A 19,987-nucleotide genomic window follows, 5' to 3' on the forward strand; every position below is an offset into this window, starting at 1 on the left:
ATTGTAGGTGTATCATATTAAAATAAAATTAAAATAAAATTATTATTTTTAAAAAATAGGTAAAATGTGTGTGCGGGTGTGTGTATTTAAAAATGGTTGTAAACTGCTTCCAGGCCAAAAAAACAAAAGCTGCTAGACATCCATCATTATAATAATCAGGAGGCAGCAAGCATCACGTGACGGCAGCCTCCTCGGCAAACACCTTCCCCCTCCCCTCCCGCAGTCTCCCGCGGGCGCGAGCTCAGGCGCGCTCCCGCCAGCGTCTTTATTTCAACCCTGTCCCTTGCTCGCTCTCGGTCACGTGACTCGGTTTGTTGTCGTCGTCTCTGCTGCTGCGGCGGCCTGGCCTTGTGTGGGCGTCGGCGAGGTCACGTGCCGCGCGAAAGAGAAGGGGAGGGGGGAGGAGGAGGAAAGAGGAAGGGAGGGGGGAAGAGAGGAGGGAGCCGCCGCTCCTGCTCCAAGATGGCGGACGAGGAGGCGCCGCGCCTCCAGCCCCGCGGCGGCCTCAGCCCCGAGCCGGCTCCGAAGCGCCTTCGACGGGGGTCGGCTGAGGGGGAGGCGGCCGCCGAAGGAGCCGCGGAGGAGGAGGCCCCCCTGGGCGTGACGGAGGCCGCAGGAGGCGAAGACGGGGGCTGGAGCCTCCCCGAGAGCGGGCCGAGGCGGTGGGGCCTGGGCCGAAGGGAAAAAGAGCAGGAGGAGGAGGAGGAGCGCCAACCGCCGCGGCTGAGCGGAGGGGAGGGGGCGGGGGCGGCGCGCGCCGGAGAGGAGGCCGCGTCGGGGCCGGCCATTGGCTGCGGCGCGGCGCAGTCTGCCAACGGAGAGGCCGTGCAAGGAGGAGGAGAGGCCGGTGAGCAGGAATCTACAGCCGGGTGACATCTCTAGCACCTTCATTGGGGCTCTGCCGTCGCCCTCCTCTGGGCCTGAGGGAGAGCGTCCCCTTCCATGGCTCAAACCCTGGCTCCCAGAGTCACAGGGAGGCGTCCACATTGTAGAACAGGCATGGGCAAACCTCGGCCCTCCAGGTGTTTTGGACTTCAATTCCTAGCATTGGAGAGCTCTTTTGGAATGTGAACCCTATGATGCTGTTTGAAACTGCATTACCTGGCGAATGTAGACTCCTGTACCGCAGTGCGATTCAGTAAAACATACTTGTATGAGTTTAGACCAGGCATGGGTCAGCTGTTAGGAATTGCGCGAGTTGAAGTCCAAAACACCTGGAGGGCGGAAGTCTGCTGTAGAAGGAATTCGAGAAGCCCTTTGGCCTTCCTCTCACTGTCCTGGCTCAATGCAATAGGAATCCTGGGACGCGTATTTTGTCAAAGGTTTGCAAAAACTGCAACTCTCTGATCAGGGCCATATCCAGAAAAAACATTGTGGGGGGGGGGGGGGGTGGATTTTTTTTTTAGCGAATAATGAAGAGTAGTTCCATACCGCAATATAATTTAGAAATCAGTCTCCATCGATAATCTTCAGTGGACACACAAGACAGATAGACTTCCGTGGATACTCATGGGGGTTCGGTTAAACAGTTAAAATTCATGAGTAAACCAGTTTTTTTACAAAACCTGAAAAATGGGGGGTGGGGTAGTTGAACCCCTAAACCCACCCCCAAAACCAGAAAAATGGGGGGGGGGAGTTGAACCCCTAAACCCACCCCCACCCCCCAGCCCTGTCTCTGATCCCACAACATTGAGTCCTGTGTCTCTTAGGCATCAGCTCCTCTCTGGGGCTTGAGAGGAGCAGTCTTTAGACTGAATTTCCCTTCAGCACCTTGGAGAGCTCTTTTGGAATATGGGCCCTATGATGCTGTTTAAAACAGGCACGGGCAAACTTTGGCCCTCCAGGTATTTTGGACTCCAACTCCCAAAATTCCTAACAGCTGGTAGGCTGTTACAAATTGTGGGAGTTGGAGTCCAGAACACCTGCAGGGCTAAAGTTTGCCCATGCCTGGTTTAGACTCAGGTAATGCGGTGTGATGCAGCAATAGCCATGTATAAATATGTGAAAGGATGCCATAAGGAAGAGGGAGCAGGCTTGTTTTTTTGCCCTTGAAACTAGGACTTGGAGCAATGGGTTCAATTTACCTGAACGTTAGGAAGAACTTCCTGACTGTACAAGCTGTTCAACATTGGAACTCTCTGCCTCTGAGTGTGGTGGAAGCTCCTTCCGTGGAAGCTTTTAAATAGAGGCTGGATGGCTATCTGTCGGGTATTTTTATTGTGCTTTTCCTGCATCACAAGGGGTTGGACTGGATGGCCTTTGTGGTCTTTTCCAACTCTATGATTATATGAAAACACCATCCTATGAGTGTAGACTCGGGTAAACTCTCCTGAGTTTACATTCCAGTAAACTCATAAGAGTTTCTGTAATGCAGTGCAGTGCAGTGCAGTAAAACATCATCATATGAGTTTAGACTCAGGTAAACTCATAAGGGTTTAGACCAGGCATGGATAAACTTTTTTGCCTTGGGGCCGCATTGTGGGCCCTACTGAAAGGACCGAACCGGGAGGGAAAGGGCCTGTGAGAGGATGGGGCCAGGAGGGGGTGGGGCAGGGCCCAGGTCATCCTCAGGTTATCCTACTGGCTGCTTGCCCCATCCTTATGCCGGGAGGAAAACGAGACATGCAGCAACTACCCTGATCCTTCTCCCCCAATCTTCCGGCTGTCCTCCATAGTGCTCCAGAGGTCTCTTGGCTGCTGCATGCCTTCCTCGAGCCACCCTCGGCATACGGACGGGGCTGCTCACAATGTCCTTTTGCTGGGAGAAGGGTGAGCTGCTGTGTTCCTTCCTCCCCCCTGTTCTTTCTGCATAAGGATGTGATGGGCCACTGTGTCCTTATGCTGAGAGGACAAGGAAAATTAGGAGGGCTTGAGGTAAGCGCCCAGGGGGCCACATCCCCAGGTTTTAGTTTGCCCATGCCTGGTTTAGACTCATATAATGCAGTGAGATCAGGTGAAATACCATACGAGTTTAGACACATGTAAACTCTCATGAGTTTGGATTCCTATAATGCAATGCAATGAGTTTAGACTCATTCTTTTTTGTGTCAGGAGCAACTTGAGAAACTGCAAGTTGCTTCTGGTGTGAGAGAATTGGCCATCTGCAAGGACGTTGCTCAGGGGACGGATGGATGTTTTGATGTTTTTATCATCCTTGTGGGAGGCTTCTCTCATGTCCCCGAATGGAGCTGGAGCTGATAGAGGGAGCTCATCCATGCTCTCCCCGGGTGGGATTCGAACCTGGCAGCTTTCAGATCAGCAACCCAGCCTTCAAGTCACAAGGCTTTAATCCACTACGCCATCGGGGGCTCCTATTTAGACTCATGTAAACTCTCAAGAGTTTAGATTCCTGTAAGCTCATATAAGTTTATGCTCCTGTAATGCAGTGCAGCATGGCAAAACATCATCATTATAAGTTTACACTGACCGTGTAAATACTGCTTGAAACTGTATATAAAGTGTGGATGGGGCCGTGACCTAAAACCTGTTGTATAGTTGATGGCAGGATCATGTGTTACAATTTTTAAAATCTGACAATTTAATATAACATAGTTAAAAGATTGCTATACATATAAACATATACATATAAACTTCAATCGTTCCATACCAGATCTATCACTGATTATGTCACTGAGAGCTATGTATGCTACATTTACTCCAGTCTCAATGAAAGTAAAGCTACTCAATCAATCAATATATATATATATATATATATATATATATATATATACACACACACACACATACACATACATACATACATACACATAATGAGATATCTTTATATATATAGGTAATCCAACATCTGAATAAGGGATACTCAACCTATAACATCAATCTTTCATAGACCTACCTCTCTAGGGTTGTGGAAGTGTGTTATATACATTGTTTCATTCTTTACCACTGCAAGTAGAGTTCTCACGGTAACATAATTACTAAAGATCTGAGATACTTTGAACCTTTTAATTTAATATCCATGTTTGTTTGTGACTTCTTCATCCACCTGTTACGCTAGAAGTGATGGAGCATGGAAAGACAGAAAAATTGTAGGGCAAGGGTTAGATTAGGGCTGTGTTCTAAAGAAAGTGTGGGTGCATTTACAGCCTGAATTGCACATGAAGTTCAAAGCCATAGTTAGGGTCCTGTGGGGGCCAGCATGAAATAGAATAACATGTTCATGCTTAGTGGAGAAAACAAAAACAACACTGCATGCTTTCATATCGCTAATTCCAGTAATACATGTTTCCTAGAAAATTTACTGATGGGTTGTTTATAGTTTTGTGTAATGATAGTTGCAAAGGACAAGCAGATTCCATTTTAAAAGGAAGGAAAATGCATCTTTTAAAAAAAATCTTGAAACAACTATGAAATTATTGGGAGCCAGCATTGCCCTGTCTTCCAGGACCTAGAATCAAATTGCCCATTCTGAATAGGGTAACCACATGAAACAATATTATTTTTAGCAGTCGGAAAAGAAGTTGCTACTATTTTTTCTGGGGATACCTTTATTTCTAACTGCTCCATGGCTGCAGAAATTGAACTTGGTAAAACTTGAGTAGCCTTTACACTTTTCTAGCCAAGGACCCTTGTGTAAAATAGGACTTTTCAAGAGGACTTGTCGTGTTTTTGTTTTCTCCATTAAGTGGAAGCACGACAATTTCTTTCTCTTTCACACTGGATTCAATAGGACTTTCACTGTGGCTTTAAACTTCATGTGTAATTCAGGCTAACTAGGGCTGTCCAATGTACTACATAACAACATGACAAACTCCACCAGTAAAATTTCTTTCATATAATTGTTGAAAGATAAGGATGCTGAAATGATTTTGGTGAAAGACTGGCTATTTCTACAGCTATTAATATTTATATAAGCATGATTATAATACAGTAAATATCTAATTGAAAAGAGTGTTCTACCATTCCTCATAGATGTAATTTGCTGTAAATGTGAGTGTTACTTCAGTATCCTGACTCCTTTCTCCTGTTCAATGTTGTTTTACAGATAATATATTTTTTAGTGATGAAATCATTGCAAATGGCTTCCATTCCTGTGACAGTGATGAAGATGATAGAGCCTCTCATGCAAGCTCAAGTGACTGGACCCCAAGGCCACGTATAGGTACACATTCAGATGTCTGTCTAGGGATCGTACTTCATTATCTTTCAAGATTGTTAATACACTTGTGCAATTCTTGCTTTTATTTTCTGAATCTATTAACAGCACTTTAATACATAAAACATTATTATTATTATCATCATCATCATCATTTTACTTATGAAAATTTAGCCCTTTGAGCTGTTAAACATCTATGTAGTTTTGTTGCACACTTGGCTCAGAAGCACTTTTAGGAGAGCAGAATTAAACATTACATGCAGTTTTGATACTTTTTATTCATTAATTTTGGTTTTTTAAAAACACTATAACCAAGATTATATTTTAAAGTGGGTAAAGCAGTGTCAGGCCAGAGAGGCTTCATCTTTTCCCATTGTTGTTTTTCTGCTTAAAATATCACCCAATTGTTTTTATTCTCACAAAAGAACAAAGGGTGTCTGAGAAGCAAAGATTCCTTCCTCTTCCTTTCCTGTTTTGTTTTTTAGATGACACCAACACAAATGACATGGGGGAGGCTACAATTACCAAAAAGCATCCTCTCTTTTATAGAATATTAATATTTAATGACAGTCAGGTAAACTGGACATTTAATCAACAGACTCTAAGAACTGCTCCCCCCAAAATAAATAATGAGGCATCCTACCAGTGCAATATGATTTGTAAGGTTGTTGTTAAACAATAGTTGTAAGGAAATCTGGGGTGCTGATTGAATGCTACAGAGCAGATCAATGTCAATTCTACTTTCATTCAACAGCTACTATAGTAAAAAAATAGGTTCAGACTTGTCAAGATCAGAGGAAGACGCTAGTGAGGATTACATCCAAAGGGCTTTCCTATCACCCCAGGAAAAGCTGAAATGGCACAGATTTCTGAGTTGATACATAGAAATGCTACTTCACCTAATTGTGTTTTTGGTATTAGCTGTATGAATTGTTGAGATGTCACATATTAGATACAAACTCTATAAATGAGTCCAAATACACAAATGTTGGAAGTAAGTGGCGAATGCTGCTTTTCAGTAGTCAAGATGCTGTGTGATATAGTTACGTTAGTTGAATTGTAAAGCCTTCGTAATTAAACATCTCTTATTGGCAGAAAATGTCATTCCTTGTAATCCAAGTCTAGTGGTCCTTAAGATAGGTGTTCTAGATCTGTTTTTCTTCTCCAAGATCAGAGAAAGAGATCTGGCCTTAGAGGACAAAATCCAACCTAAAATGCCCCTATCAGTCCTTCAGGAAGCTTCTCAGGCTTTTAGGTCAGAAAAGGGACAAAGTTTCAGGGGAGTTTTTGTAATTGGCAAACAAAATGCCCCTCCTGTTGATTCCAGTGGCAGTGAAATTATTTTTTAAAAACATGCCGGGGAAGAGGACTTTTACTGTTCCTTTCTTTGCTTCCTGGTATGGAGCCTATCATGGCTTTGCTTAACATGGCCCCTGTCCTCTGATCCTGGCCATTCATAAAATTCTTGAAATCAGAATGGATTAGGAAACTTTGTGAGTTGGTGAAACTGAGGAATGTATTGGTTAAACAGATATGCAGGGAAAGAGAATGTATTCTGATTGACAGTTGGGTTGGAACCTTTTGTTAGAAAAATGTTTGCCTTTTATGGGAAAAATGCCAGTTGATGTTTGTAGCTCTGGTTCATATAGTTGATTATTTATTTAAGTAATGCATATTTGACACAACAATATCTTACAACTTTTAACATCTGTAAATTTTTATTGTCTCAATTCACTTAAATCTCCACTAAAGTAAAGCTACTGTGGAAGATTAGTAGGTCAGTACATATGTTGCATTATTTCAGTGGTTTCTATTCTAATTGGTATTCATAGTTGAATTTCAGTTGAAATTGTTTGGGGTTTAATTTGTTTAATAGAAATGTAACATACTATCATTTTGATCATTTTTACTGCCAAGCTGAGCGTAGTGTGTCATACCATTCACAAAAATTTTATTTTCTGTAATAGGTCCATACACTTTTGTCCAGCAACATCTCATGATAGGAACAGATCCACGTGCAATTCTCAAAGATTTATTGCCAGAAACAATACCTCCCCCTGAACTGGATGACATGACATTATGGCAAATCGTAATTAATATTCTCTCAGAACCACCTAAAAGAAAAAAGAGGAAAGATATTAATACTCTAGAAGATGCTGTGAAACTCCTACATGAGTGCAAAAAAATAATTGTCTTAACTGGAGCTGGGGTATGTATTTAATATTGGATGAGATATATGGATCAGTACTTTAATGTAATACTCATGGATAGAGTGGATTGCTTTGTGCTGTGATAGTGTAAATGCTAGTGATGCTCCTAGGCAGATATTTCTCTAGTAAAATGACACATTTATAACACAAACCTCACACCTTTTCTTCAAGTATATACTACTTTTCCAAAATTTGCTCAGAATAACACATTTGTTAGTAGACATGTGACTGTTGCTGCTTTAACAAATGTATTGATTTGAAACATGTTTAATTTTGTGTTGTTGTGTATGGGAAATGTGGGTAACCAGTGGTCCAGAAAACATTTTTGTATTACAGCTACAATCATGCTTTTCTGTTGGCAAGTAATAGATGGGCTGATCGTATGTAGTTTAAAACAAAATGTAGAAGTTTGCAGCTCTTCCATATAATAAGTCTTTGGTCATATGTGCTTCTGAACATAAGCAAAAATTTATGCTAAAACCCTTATAAATCATGCATTTTCATGGAAAACCTATAAAGTTGCTAAAGCAGTCGTTCTAAATCTGGGGGGCCCAGATGTTTTTGCCCTACAACTCCCAGAAATTCCAGCCAGTTTACCAGCTGTTAGGATTTCTGGGAGTTGAAGGCCAAAAACATCTGGCGACCCCAGGTTGAGAACCACTGCACTTAAGAATAGTATTAGCAGTAGTTGAACTGTGCTCTGATTCCCCCTTGTCTCCCCTAAATCTCTCTAGTCTACATGGAAAATTTATTGGCCTGCATAGAAATGTTTTGGGCTCTCTTGCATAATCTTGCTACAGTGTCCTCCCTTATAGTCTTTTTCATATACTGAGTAACAGTTATAAAGAAACATAACCCTGTTTGGGGTTGAGAGGAGCAGTATAGTTGTTAGCTGTGACTAAACATTCGGTCTTACTGTGTTGTCTTGATATTCAGTTATTGTGTATCAGCAACTTAACTATGACATTTGTAAAACTATTAAATCCATTTCAGGTATCTGTTTCTTGTGGAATTCCTGATTTCCGATCAAGAGATGGCATTTATGCTCGTCTTGCAGTAGATTTCCCAGATCTTCCTGATCCTCAAGCAATGTTTGATATTGAATACTTCAGAAAAGATCCAAGGCCATTTTTTAAATTTGCAAAGGTGCTGTTTATTTCTCTCTTGTTCTAGAAAACAGGCATGAGTAATCTGTCAGAAAAAAGTATTTATCACAAGAAAAGTTTGTTTTCTTACCATACTTGTTATACCCTTATCATGGTCAGCAAACTGTTTCTCAGAAAATCCCACATCGTTAAATATTCCACTATAATATCACAAGCAACAGTGTTGTATTTGCATGTTGTAATTTTTTACATTTAAACAGTATTAAATATTTGTTTAGTAAGATTTTTTTAAAAAACTCTTTAGTCAAGAATCAGTCTTGTATAATAAGTATTACTATAGATTAGTACCATAGTTTTATTTAAATTGCACTGTTATTCAGAAATTAAGAATAGGTGGTCCTGTACTGGCTAGGTATAGTGGAAGCTGTAATCTTGCAGCATCGTGAGGCAGCCTACATGTGTGCCTCCCTATTTGTAGGGTATTTTCACAGGCTTCTAATTATATTACTGGATTTTTAAAATAATATTTTTTCAAAGCCAATTTTTAGCACAAATTCAATTAACCTTTTACTGATACACAGTGAAATAATGCAGTCCTGTACATGTGCACTGAGAAAGAATACCTCTGTTAGACTGTGCATGGATTACACCTTGATTCAGTGGTAGAAGCAAGGGACTACCATGTGGCTACAATTATGGATCCAAAAAAAAATTCCTCAAACCTCCTGAGGTGGAGAGCAATAGCTGTTCCTTTTTCCCAGCTGCATAACTAGAGCAAAATAGTGATCTAGAATAGTGGTTCTCAACCTGTGGGTCCCCAGGTGTTTTGGACTACAACTCCTAGAAATCCCAGTTTACTAGCTGTTAGGATTTCTGAGAGTTGAAGGCCAAAACATCTGGGGACCCAAAGGTTGAGAACCACTGACCTAGAAGATTCCGTTCATTGATTGATGGAAGAGATGTCCAGCTGCCTCTGTATCTGAAACCCAAAGGCACACTTAGTGCATTGTAAAATAATGTTGGTAAAGAATTATGGCCCCAGAAGCTCTTGAATGAGATACTGTCCTAAGCTATAGTCTGCAGATGAATATAAGAACATCAGAAGATAACTTCTTTACCCATAGTGGACAACCTGTTATCAATGAAAAACTTAGCAGGACAGAAGTGGAATGCTACCGTCTTGTTTATGCTCTCTGTCAAATAGGAGTAAACCATCTGTACATAATTGGGAGTTACTTTTAGGTAAACAAAGTCCAATATTGTGCTATGTGTTATGTTTTTCAACAGATGTGATTAAGAAGAGTTGATTGTTCTTGAAATCAAGAACAAACATTACAGGAGATGGAAAGGTCTGGGGAAAAAACTGAAAAATTGAGGGGGAAATGGGGAAAAATGGGTGGAAATGGAAAAACTGGGGGGATGGGGGTTGTTTTTTCCTAATTTTTCTGGGGTTTTTCCCAGATCTTCCCATCTTTAAACATGAACCAATTATAAACCATAATGAAATATTGTCTTTCCCAAATTTATTTATGTAAATGTATTTACTTTTGCAGGAAATATATCCTGGACAGTTTCAACCATCCCTTTGTCATAAATTTATAGCTCTGATGGATAAAGAAAGAAAACTACTGCGCAATTATACTCAGAACATAGATACTCTGGAACAAGTTGCAGGAATTCAAAGAATAATTCAATGCCATGGTCAGTCAAGATTGAATGATCTTCTGTCCTGAATCTAGAAATTATGTTGATGACATAATATTGGTTATGCTGAATTTTGCAGAATTGTACAACTTCCATAACCTAATTATCAAAGAATATATAAGCAACATACTTCCTGCTTGCACAAGTTTTTATTATGCATGGAGTTGTACTTTCCTGGAACTTGTACAAGGCTGGCACTAACACATCTTACGCAAGCAGTTTTGTATTGCCTCAGATAGTAGGGCATCACTTGCTCCCTCCACACTAGAGTATGCCTGCACTGTGATGACCTCTTCCCTCCCTAGCCCTCCTCCATGCCTCATTCCTGCTTTGTTCCTATCCCCTCCTTTGGCATGCTGTACCATCTGCTTCTTGCTGTTACGGGCTAACTATTCACCTCTTTGCATTTGTTCTAAGTGCATATCATGTTTTAATCAGAAACATATTTTAATAAAGAAGGTTCTTGAATCAGTTGGCCAGTGATGATAATGCCAATGGTGCTGGCAGCAGTAGCTAATAAGGATGGGAGCTTTTTGCTTCTCCAGTTTTGAACTGGATTTAGGGTGCTGCCATCTTCCAGTATTCAAGCCAATGAGTTCAGAAGGTTGGCATCAATTATAAGAGTCTTAAATCTTTGTTGACATTATAATAATGACACTCTTCCCCTGCACAAAGACATGCATCACAGTTGGACACACATGCAATGTTGTTGGTTTTGTGGCTATCTGAGGACCACCCACAGATAAGCAGGGGTTTTATATATACTTGGACAGCCTCCCCGATACGTAATTAAACAAGAAATTGTTAATTGGAAAATCAGAGCAGCAGTGCAGAAAGCAAAAGTGATAACGTTTTGGCCTGCTTGAATCTGTAACAGCTTGTGTTTATCTGGCTGTGGATATTATCCAAATGTTTCAGCAATAGACGAGTTGAGATTTAGAGCTTGGAAGTGAATTTCTTAGTAGCCTACTTTATCACAGTTTCATTCCTCATGCCTCTCAGTTAATGTTGCTTGGAATCCCTGGTCCTCATATAACCATATTAATCCACACTCATAGAGTACAGCCTGCATGAAAGTTAGTCTTGCTGGTTTAAGTGGGAGTAGAGGTACTTACGAATGCAATCTTGGCTTGGGAATTGGCATCGAATTCTGCCAGTTTTGTAAGCTGCCCTGAGTCCCATAGGGTGAGAAGGGCGGGATAGAAATGATGGAAATAATAAATAAATAAATAAATAAATCTTTCAAGTGAAATTGTGATTTTGAGATAAAGTGCAAGGAAACATTTATAATGTTTCATTCTTCCCCTTTGTCTCCTTGTCTGGGTTACATACTAAGAAACTAATGTGGCAGATAGTGGTCTTTGAATACAGAGATAAATTATAGAAGGAAATTGCTGAAGAAATTAAAAAATACTGAAGTGCAAACATGTTGGAAAGTCAAGGTATCTACAGTCGCACATGGGTTCTGACCAAAATAGGTTGTGAATTATTTCAGTTAGTATTTAAACTTAGGATACATTTGTAATATCCTCTGTTATTCAACTATATCTTATTTCATATCCTACTATATATATTTCAGGTTCCTTTGCAACAGCTTCTTGCCTCATCTGTAAATACAAAGTTGATTGTGAAGTTGTTCGAGGAGATATTTTTAATCAGGTAGGAATGCTAAAGAAATGCTAAGAATGCCATGTAGTGGTTTGAGTGTTGAAGTATGGCTCTGGAGATAAGGATTTAATTCCCTGTTTTGCCATGGAAACTCACTGAGTGACCCTGGGAAAATCACAGTATCTCACCCCGAGGAAAGGCTATGATAGTGTCTCCTTACAGTTGCCATAAGTCAGAAACCACTTGAATGAACACGACAACAATAAAGAATGCTAATGTAATACATGTTGGAGAAATATATGTTTTAAAATTTCAGTCAGGTACATTTAGGATTCTCCAATAAAATGGTAAGATTTGTTGAGCTCAGTTGAGTTCTGAATAAATATTTTATTTCAATGCTAATTAAAGTGATTAACTACACAACATTCACACTGACCTCTCTCACCCTAGACTTTCCACAGATATATATTTACCTCTTTGCTTAGTTTTCTCCATACCTCACAACCTCTGAGGATGCCTGCCATAGATGTGGGCGAAACGTCAGGAGAGAATGCTTCTGGAACATGGCCACACAGCCCGAAAGACACACAACAACCCTGTGATCCTGGCCATGAAAGCCTTCGACAACACAAATATTTTATTGCTTTCCAAGCCTTCATAAAACATTTAAAGTTTATAATTGATCAAATAATCAAATAACTTTTCATGTTACTGCTCAAGGATCTAAAAAGCTTGTATTTTGTAAGCTTTGGTGTTATGTGTTAGGCCAGGAGTTCACACCTCCAGGTTATACTAATGCATTGATTCAATTTGTATCCTACTTGTCCTTCAGTGATACTCACACTGATTATTTAAGCTGGGGTCACACTAAAAGTAGCTATTTGGTTTATAGCAGAACTATGGTATGTGATATATTACACTGTGTGTTTCTACGCTCTGTAACTGAAAAGGGATATAGCCTGGATGTAGAGCATGTTCAGAGGAAGACAGTGATTATCAAGATGACTACTGGCATAAGGAACAAATCCTATGAGAAAAGCTTGAAGGGATTGATTATGCTTAGCCCAGAAAGAACTGGGGATTGGGGGAGAGGGTGAAGGGGCAAGAGACACATTAATTTTTTTAAGATACCTGACAGATTGTCACAGCAGTAGAGCTACTGGGATTATGTTACTGGGAAATAGACCTTGTTTGAATGTTAAATTGATCTAACAGTGGAACCAATTCAGGTCCTTCTAATTGTGCAATTACTTCTTTTCTTTTAACACAAGTTGTATTATGAGTAAATTGCTAAGACCTATGAGAGTGAGTGGTTGTACTTGGATGAAATTTTCACCAGCTTTGCAACAATATGTGATCATAACTGCCTGAATGTTTTCAATTTCCTTTCTTTGTGGGAAAGGGGGGGCATGGCTAGGGTAATGATTCATGAGTTCTATGAGGGGAACAGTTTTATGGAAGTTCTCTGAAGATTTGGATTGAGGTTGCAAGATTTAAAAAATAAAAGGTCAGGGAGTTCAGAGACAAAAATGGCTGAAGAAAATATTTCAGATTCAAGAGAAAATAGCTATGTGAAGAAGAAAGGAGAGAATAATGCAGCATTGTAAATATAACCATAGAAGACTGTAGGTCTTTTGAAGCCAACTTAAAGGGTAGTAATTACTACTGAGGAGGGGAATTTGCCTGCTGTACAACCAGTGTTGAAATGCAGACTGCTTGTTCCAGATTACTAAAATGGTAATGAGCAGATTTGTGGGCAATATGTTTCTCCTTTGCCAGTGTTTCTGATTGTAGTCTTCCTTCTTTTAAAATTAACATAAAGCTCAAATAGGTCAGCAGAGGACATGGTAAGTCTAAATGCTCCTTCTACCAGTCTACCCCTCAAGCCTAAATTCCTGGCAATTTGTTAAATACATGCAAAGTGGATGTGAATTGGAAGAAAGATATTAGCTGTAGGTACCTAAATGAGTGATTCCCAAACTTTGAACCTCCAGCTGTTTAGGACTTCAACTCTTAGAAGCTTCAACCAACTTGGCCAACAGTCAGGAATTCTGGGAGCTGAAGTACAAAACATCTGAAAAATCAAAGTTTGGGAAACATTGTTTGAATCGTACAACTGTTCATAAGAATTATAATAACTTTATTCTTATACCTCGCCACCATCTCCCAAACGAGACTCGAGGAGGCCTACATATGGGACAAAATGCCCATAGACACAAATACAAACAATCCATCAAGCAAAAACATTGTTAAAAATAACAGAACAGTTAAAAACACAAATTCAATAAAACAGAATATAAAACGGCCATGTAGCAATACTCAGTGAAACCAGTTGCTATCTTATAGTTCTTTTATAACATGGGAGTTAATGTACATAGGATAACAGGAGGTAACCAGTATATCTCAAAAAATGTATTTTTACTCTTAATTCTATAAAAATCTTTTTCTGCATCTTAGATTCAGAATGCATTCATAAAGCAAAGAAACGTACACAAAACTTATATTAACATGCAGATGTGCTTCTTTTGAGATAGATAATGGCAAAGGGTTTTCTGTGTATTATCTTTGATCATTTTGGCTTACAAAGCCATTTAAGCTTGATATGCAGGCATAGAAAGCAATCTAGAAAAATTTATAAATAGGCATATTTAAACATTTGTTCAAATTGCTTAATTAGAACTTCACATTAGATAAAAATGTTCTCTATATTTCATCTCTGTGTTGAACTGAATGGGGAAAAAATTTCATAAATGCATGTCATAGTCATTGGCAACAATTGAAATTTCACCTAGAAATGTTGTGTCTCAGATTTGTAGAAATTGGACCTTCATAATTAATCTGATGCAACTAATGGGCATACAGGAAAGCTTCTGTATCTACCTTGGCCTTTTGATCCTATAAAACTGAAGACAGAAATTAATGCATTTCTTCTGCATAGGTTGTTCCTAGATGTCCCAGATGCCCACCTGACGAACCACTTGCCATCATGAAGCCAGAAATAGTGTTCTTTGGTGAAAATCTCCCTGAGCAATTTCATAGGGCCATGAAGTATGACAAAGATGAGGTCGACCTTCTTATTGTTATTGGGTCTTCACTTAAAGTAAGACCAGTAGCATTAATTCCAAGTAAGTGTGGGTTACTCATGTTTGGGAGGAGAAGGGGGAGAGTCCACAGGCACCTTACAAATATGCTATACAGTTACTAGGGTCATTGTATTCAGAATGGTTTTCAGTGTAGTAGCATTAGAGAAACAAGAAATGTTAATATGAATATCTCTAGAACCAGCTAACTCTTGGGAAGGGGAGGTTGTCAGATGAGATCGCTGCTGCCACATCCCTGAAGCCATGGGGAGCAGAACAGAATGGGAGGACAATACAGCCACAAATAATCAAAACCGTGACATATTTAAAATAGATTGTGAGGTTTATTAAGGGCAATAGGTATTCAATGCCTTATTTATTATTTGTTTTTATATTTTCCCCTTAAATACATAGGTTCCATCCCTCATGAAGTGCCTCAGATTCTAATTAATAGGGAACCATTGCCTCATCTACACTTCGATGTGGAGCTCCTTGGAGACTGTGATGTTATCATCAATGAACTATGTCATAGATTAGGTGGTGAATATGCAAAACTGTGCAACAGTTCAATCAAACTTTCAGAAATCACAGAGAAGCCTCCACGACCACAGAAGGAATTTGAAATACATCCATCAGAGTTGCCACCTACACCACTAAACATCTCTGAATATTCTAGTTCGCCTGAGAGAATTGCACCACATGAGTCTCAAATAGTACATTCAGAGCACTCTTCCGAATTTAAAGCAGCAGACTCTGAAGCTACGTTGGAATCTAAAGAGAACTGTGTAGAGGAAAAATCTCAAGAGCTACAAAACTGTTTAGAAAATATTGAAAGTCTTCCTGACCAGTTAGAAAACCCAGAGCATGTGAAGGAACACGGATCTAACCAAGGTGAAAACAAAGAAAGGAGTGAAAAAACATCTGTTGAAACACTGAAAAAGTGCTGGGTTAACAGATGTGCAAAAGAGCAAATAAGCAAGCGGCTTGATGGTAAGTGTTAATTTGTCCTTCAAATTAAAGACTTGCATTTTGGTGTAATTCCAGTTACTAAAACTCTTGCATATCTCTTCTGAAGACTTCCATCATCAGTAAATAAAATTTTGTTTAAAACCCTTTGTTTTTATTTTCGCTGTTTACAGTCCAAAACAATTTTACATTTAGTAGGTTTAAATTCCCCTGTTTTTACATTCTTTATTTACTTTCCTCCTGTTACTACTATTCCTTAGCTTATAGATATAACATTCAATATCATCTACTCCTCTCTCCTTTCTTCCCACTGTCCAACCATAGTTAATATGCAAAATATGCACCACTGTCTATCATCGTGCATCATACTCTACTTTAAAGTACTCCTCAATGGATTGTGTATTGTGCTTAACACTGAAATACCCCACCCCCACAATATTGTGGATGTATATGAAATTTCTCAATTCTATTTATGACACTCTTAATTTAGTAATGTATTCAGTAATTCATTAATTCAGTAATGTATTCAGTCTGGCATGCTTCACAACTATCCTCCCAAGAGTCACTCTATATACTGTACACAGTACCCTTTATTTCCATACAGCTTCCCCCCCCCCCCACCAAAAAAAAAAATGTATCTGAATTAGAAACAATATGACTGTATAATGTAAATGCAGTCATAGCATCAGGGCGCTTACTATTTAAAGGCTAATTTAAAAACTGAACAGTCATTTAGATAGAGTAGATACATTGCAAGACAGCCTATTCAATTATTGAAATTGCTATAAGCTGTTCAGGCTGTATTTATCTAAATGAGAATGCAATCTCTCTAAACAAATCATTCCAAGTAAGCTTTGTTTAACATGTTGTCATATTTTAAATGCAATGATTCACTTTGAAATAAAAAGTAATAAACAGTAGAGTCTCACTTATCCAACATAAATTGGCCGGAAGAATGTTGGATAAGCAAATATGTTGGATAATAAAGAGGGATTAAGGAAAAGTCTATTAAACATCAAATTAGCTTATGATTTTACAAATTAAGCACCAAAACATCATGTTATACAACAAATTTGACAGAAAAAGTAGTTCAATACGCAGTAATGTTATGTAATAATTACTGTATTTACGAATTTAGCAACAAAATATCACGATATATTAAAAACATTGACCACAAAAATGCGTTGGATAATCCAGAACATTGGATAAGTGAGACTCTACTGTATATACATTTTTGATTTAATACAATTTACAAAGCAAGAAACTGACATCTTGTATGTAGCAAGCAGAAGATTGAGGCCAGTGGGCATTAATACAGACAGACACCACATTGGAAATCCTTGGTGTATAGATGTTCACTGTACCAATCAACTCAATCCCTACAGGCTACAGAACAAAATGTATGATAGTTTTGAGAACACTCCCCCCCCCCCCCCAAATACGTGGGAAATGGTTCTGAATGAACTGACAGAGGCAAATCCTTACAAACAGATAAATATCAATAATTTCTTATTAGATTCTTCTGACAACAGTGAACTGCTTTGCATTTTTTAAAGTACAAGTAGTAACTGAAGCCTTAAGCAACACACTTCAGATTGGTTCAATTGATCCTTAAAATCATATCTAGAAATAATTAGCCATGTACAACAACCGCTTCTATTTCTGATTTGAGTGAACCTTCATTTGTTGGGATGGTTTCAATCATGGAAACTGAATTTCTTAAATATGGAGGATATTGGGGGGGGGGGTGGTAAAAGGGGAATGCAGGAGACAAAAGTTACTATAACTTCCTGCTACTTTCGAATTACCAGACAATTACTTATAAACATATACTTACCTAAAGGAACAGAGTACAAAATATTACATAATTTCATTATTGCATATGCCAAGTTTTATGTCTTGGGATTATTAACACTGAAATAATTGCTCTTGTTTCAGGTACCCAATACTTGTTTTTACCACCAAATCGCTATATTTTTCATGGTGCTGAGGTATATTCAGACTCTGAAGACGATGTCATGTCCTCCAGTTCTTGTGGAAGTAGCAGTGATAGCGGATCCTGTCATAGTCCGAGTTTAGATGTAGAAGATGAAAGTGAACTTGAAGAATTCTATAACGGCATTGAAGATGATGATGTTCCTGACAGAGAAGAGGAGAATGGTTTTGGAGAAGATGGAACTGACATTCAAGAAACTGGTGACGAATCTGTTTCTTTAAATGAGACTGTAGGATTTGATCATTCAGCAGACACATTGTAATTACTGACTGGTATCATGAACCTTCCCACCAGCATTAGCAGTTTTGGCATGTCAGATTGAATGTGTACTGAATTTAGAACAAAGAAAGCCCTAAGGATGTAATGTTTGTAAACAACTAGGGTAGATTTTCATGCATAGTTTTCTATCTTTTCCAATCAGAATCTATAAAGACACACTCAACATTAATCTTTGTTTTGAACTTTGAAGAAGGTACTAAGTATCTTTTTACTGTCACTGCATTCACTTTTATTAAGTTAAATTGTGTGATCCATGTGCGTATGTATATACAGTATTTTTGCTTAACAAATGTCAGCCTAATTTTATTTTTGAACTGTTAAAAAAGCCATTGGAATGTTAATATAATATAAAGGGAACAGCTAATCTAGACCAAAGAATGGTATTCTCGCCTCTCTTGCTTCGTAACACTTGGGTTTATTTAAAGCCTGCTTATCTCTCTGCTAACTTAGTTATTGTATACTTTGTTGTTAAACACTGGTATTTCCCAAAAGTTACTATGGCAGCTATTTTTAACAACAAAAAAATCTTCATATTGGGCATATTTGCATGTGAGCCTATGGTAAGTAAATTTAGCATCACAGTGATACCTGAGAACCCCCAATTATTTAGATAACTAGAAAATGCTAGTTTTAAAACAAAACTTCCTGTGTATATATTATAATATTGGCTTGCAAAATTGTAGCAATGAAATCTTAAGTAAGAAATTCTAAAACTTGGTTTGATTTGGCTCAAAATGAGTATTTAATGCAGGAAGTCAGTATATAAAATGTTTTATGTACAATATCTTTGTCTACACTGCCAAGATGTGAATTTGTAAATGTACTGAAGATGTGTATATAATATTCAGAACAAGGAAGCCGTCTTTACCAATTACAAAAGTGTTTCTGTACTTCCAAATAGCTTACACAAATATGTGTACAGAGCTATTTATGCTTCCAATATAACACAGAAAACAGAGTTCACATATTTTATTTTATTTTAAAATACACTACTAGTTGGTTTATTTATGCTCAGAGAACTTAATACCACTTAAAGGTACAGTGTTGTTTTTAAAAAGCAGCCACTTGAATTGGTACCAACGCTGCTTCAAGGATGCCTTTAAAAGAGATCTTGCAGATGTTTCTGACTACAGTTAGTTCCCATCCTCCACAGTTTGTTACCTATTTGTCCATTAAGTTTCTGTATTTATTCTCAAAACCACTTTTAACTCTCCCAAAAGAGCCCTACTGGCTAGTGACCATTTATTGCATTGCATTAATATTTATTCCATTTTTTAAAAAAATGTAAAATAGCTGTCCTTTTAAAGCAAATTAATACATCTGTTTTGCAACATAGCATAACAAAGTGTTAAGAATGGCCCTTTGCGTTCATCTTTAAAATGTTGGCATGTTTTCTCATGGCCCGGGCTCTAAATAATAGAAGTTTCTGGGCTACATTAAAGAATGCAATATGTTAGCTTTGCTTGCATGTCAAAATGTATTTGTGCTATAGGAAATATTTTAAATGGAAATATTTTGTTTTTAAATTATTTTTACAGTGTGGATTATTTTCTGCTTTTATATTGTATATAGTGTCTTTTATGTAACCAACTGGCAAATGTTTTGTAGAAGACTGTTTTAAAATGACCTGGCTCTCTTCCTGCAACTTTTGAAATACAAAACCAGTGTTTTATACTCGTACAGTCTGTTTCAAAGTCTATTAAATTGTCAATTAACTTTCAGTTGCTGTTAAGAATATATATGCAAAGCCTCTCACTCCTCTTACCAACAGAGATGAAATAGAATACTATTTATGGGGAGTATATTGTGGTACTTCACCCATCACCTCAGTATATTTTAAGGCATAGATAGGGAACCTCTGAACTGCCAACTCCCAGGTGCCTCAGCTGATACAACAATCATAAGGTTTCATAGGCATTGTAGTC

The 19,987-nt window shown here is 38.5% G+C and overlaps 1 protein-coding gene across 1 annotated transcript; it reads left to right on the forward strand.

The window, feature by feature from the left end:
- The first annotated feature begins 419 nt into the window (after positions 1 to 419).
- On the forward strand, positions 420 to 19,783 carry sirt1 (sirtuin 1). Its single transcript, XM_003223691.4, has 9 exons — positions 420 to 847; positions 5,003 to 5,119; positions 7,081 to 7,322; positions 8,317 to 8,469; positions 9,983 to 10,130; positions 11,713 to 11,792; positions 14,680 to 14,866; positions 15,236 to 15,811; positions 17,726 to 19,783. The coding sequence occupies exons 1-9, from the start codon at positions 463 to 465 to the stop codon at positions 18,043 to 18,045; spliced, it is 2,208 nt and encodes a 735-aa protein (XP_003223739.2). The 5' UTR covers positions 420 to 462; the 3' UTR covers positions 18,046 to 19,783.
- The last annotated feature ends 204 nt before the right edge of the window (positions 19,784 to 19,987 follow it).

This window comes from Anolis carolinensis, chromosome 3 (assembly GCF_035594765.1).
Source record: "Anolis carolinensis isolate JA03-04 chromosome 3, rAnoCar3.1.pri, whole genome shotgun sequence".
Lineage (NCBI taxonomy): Eukaryota > Metazoa > Chordata > Lepidosauria > Squamata > Dactyloidae > Anolis > Anolis carolinensis.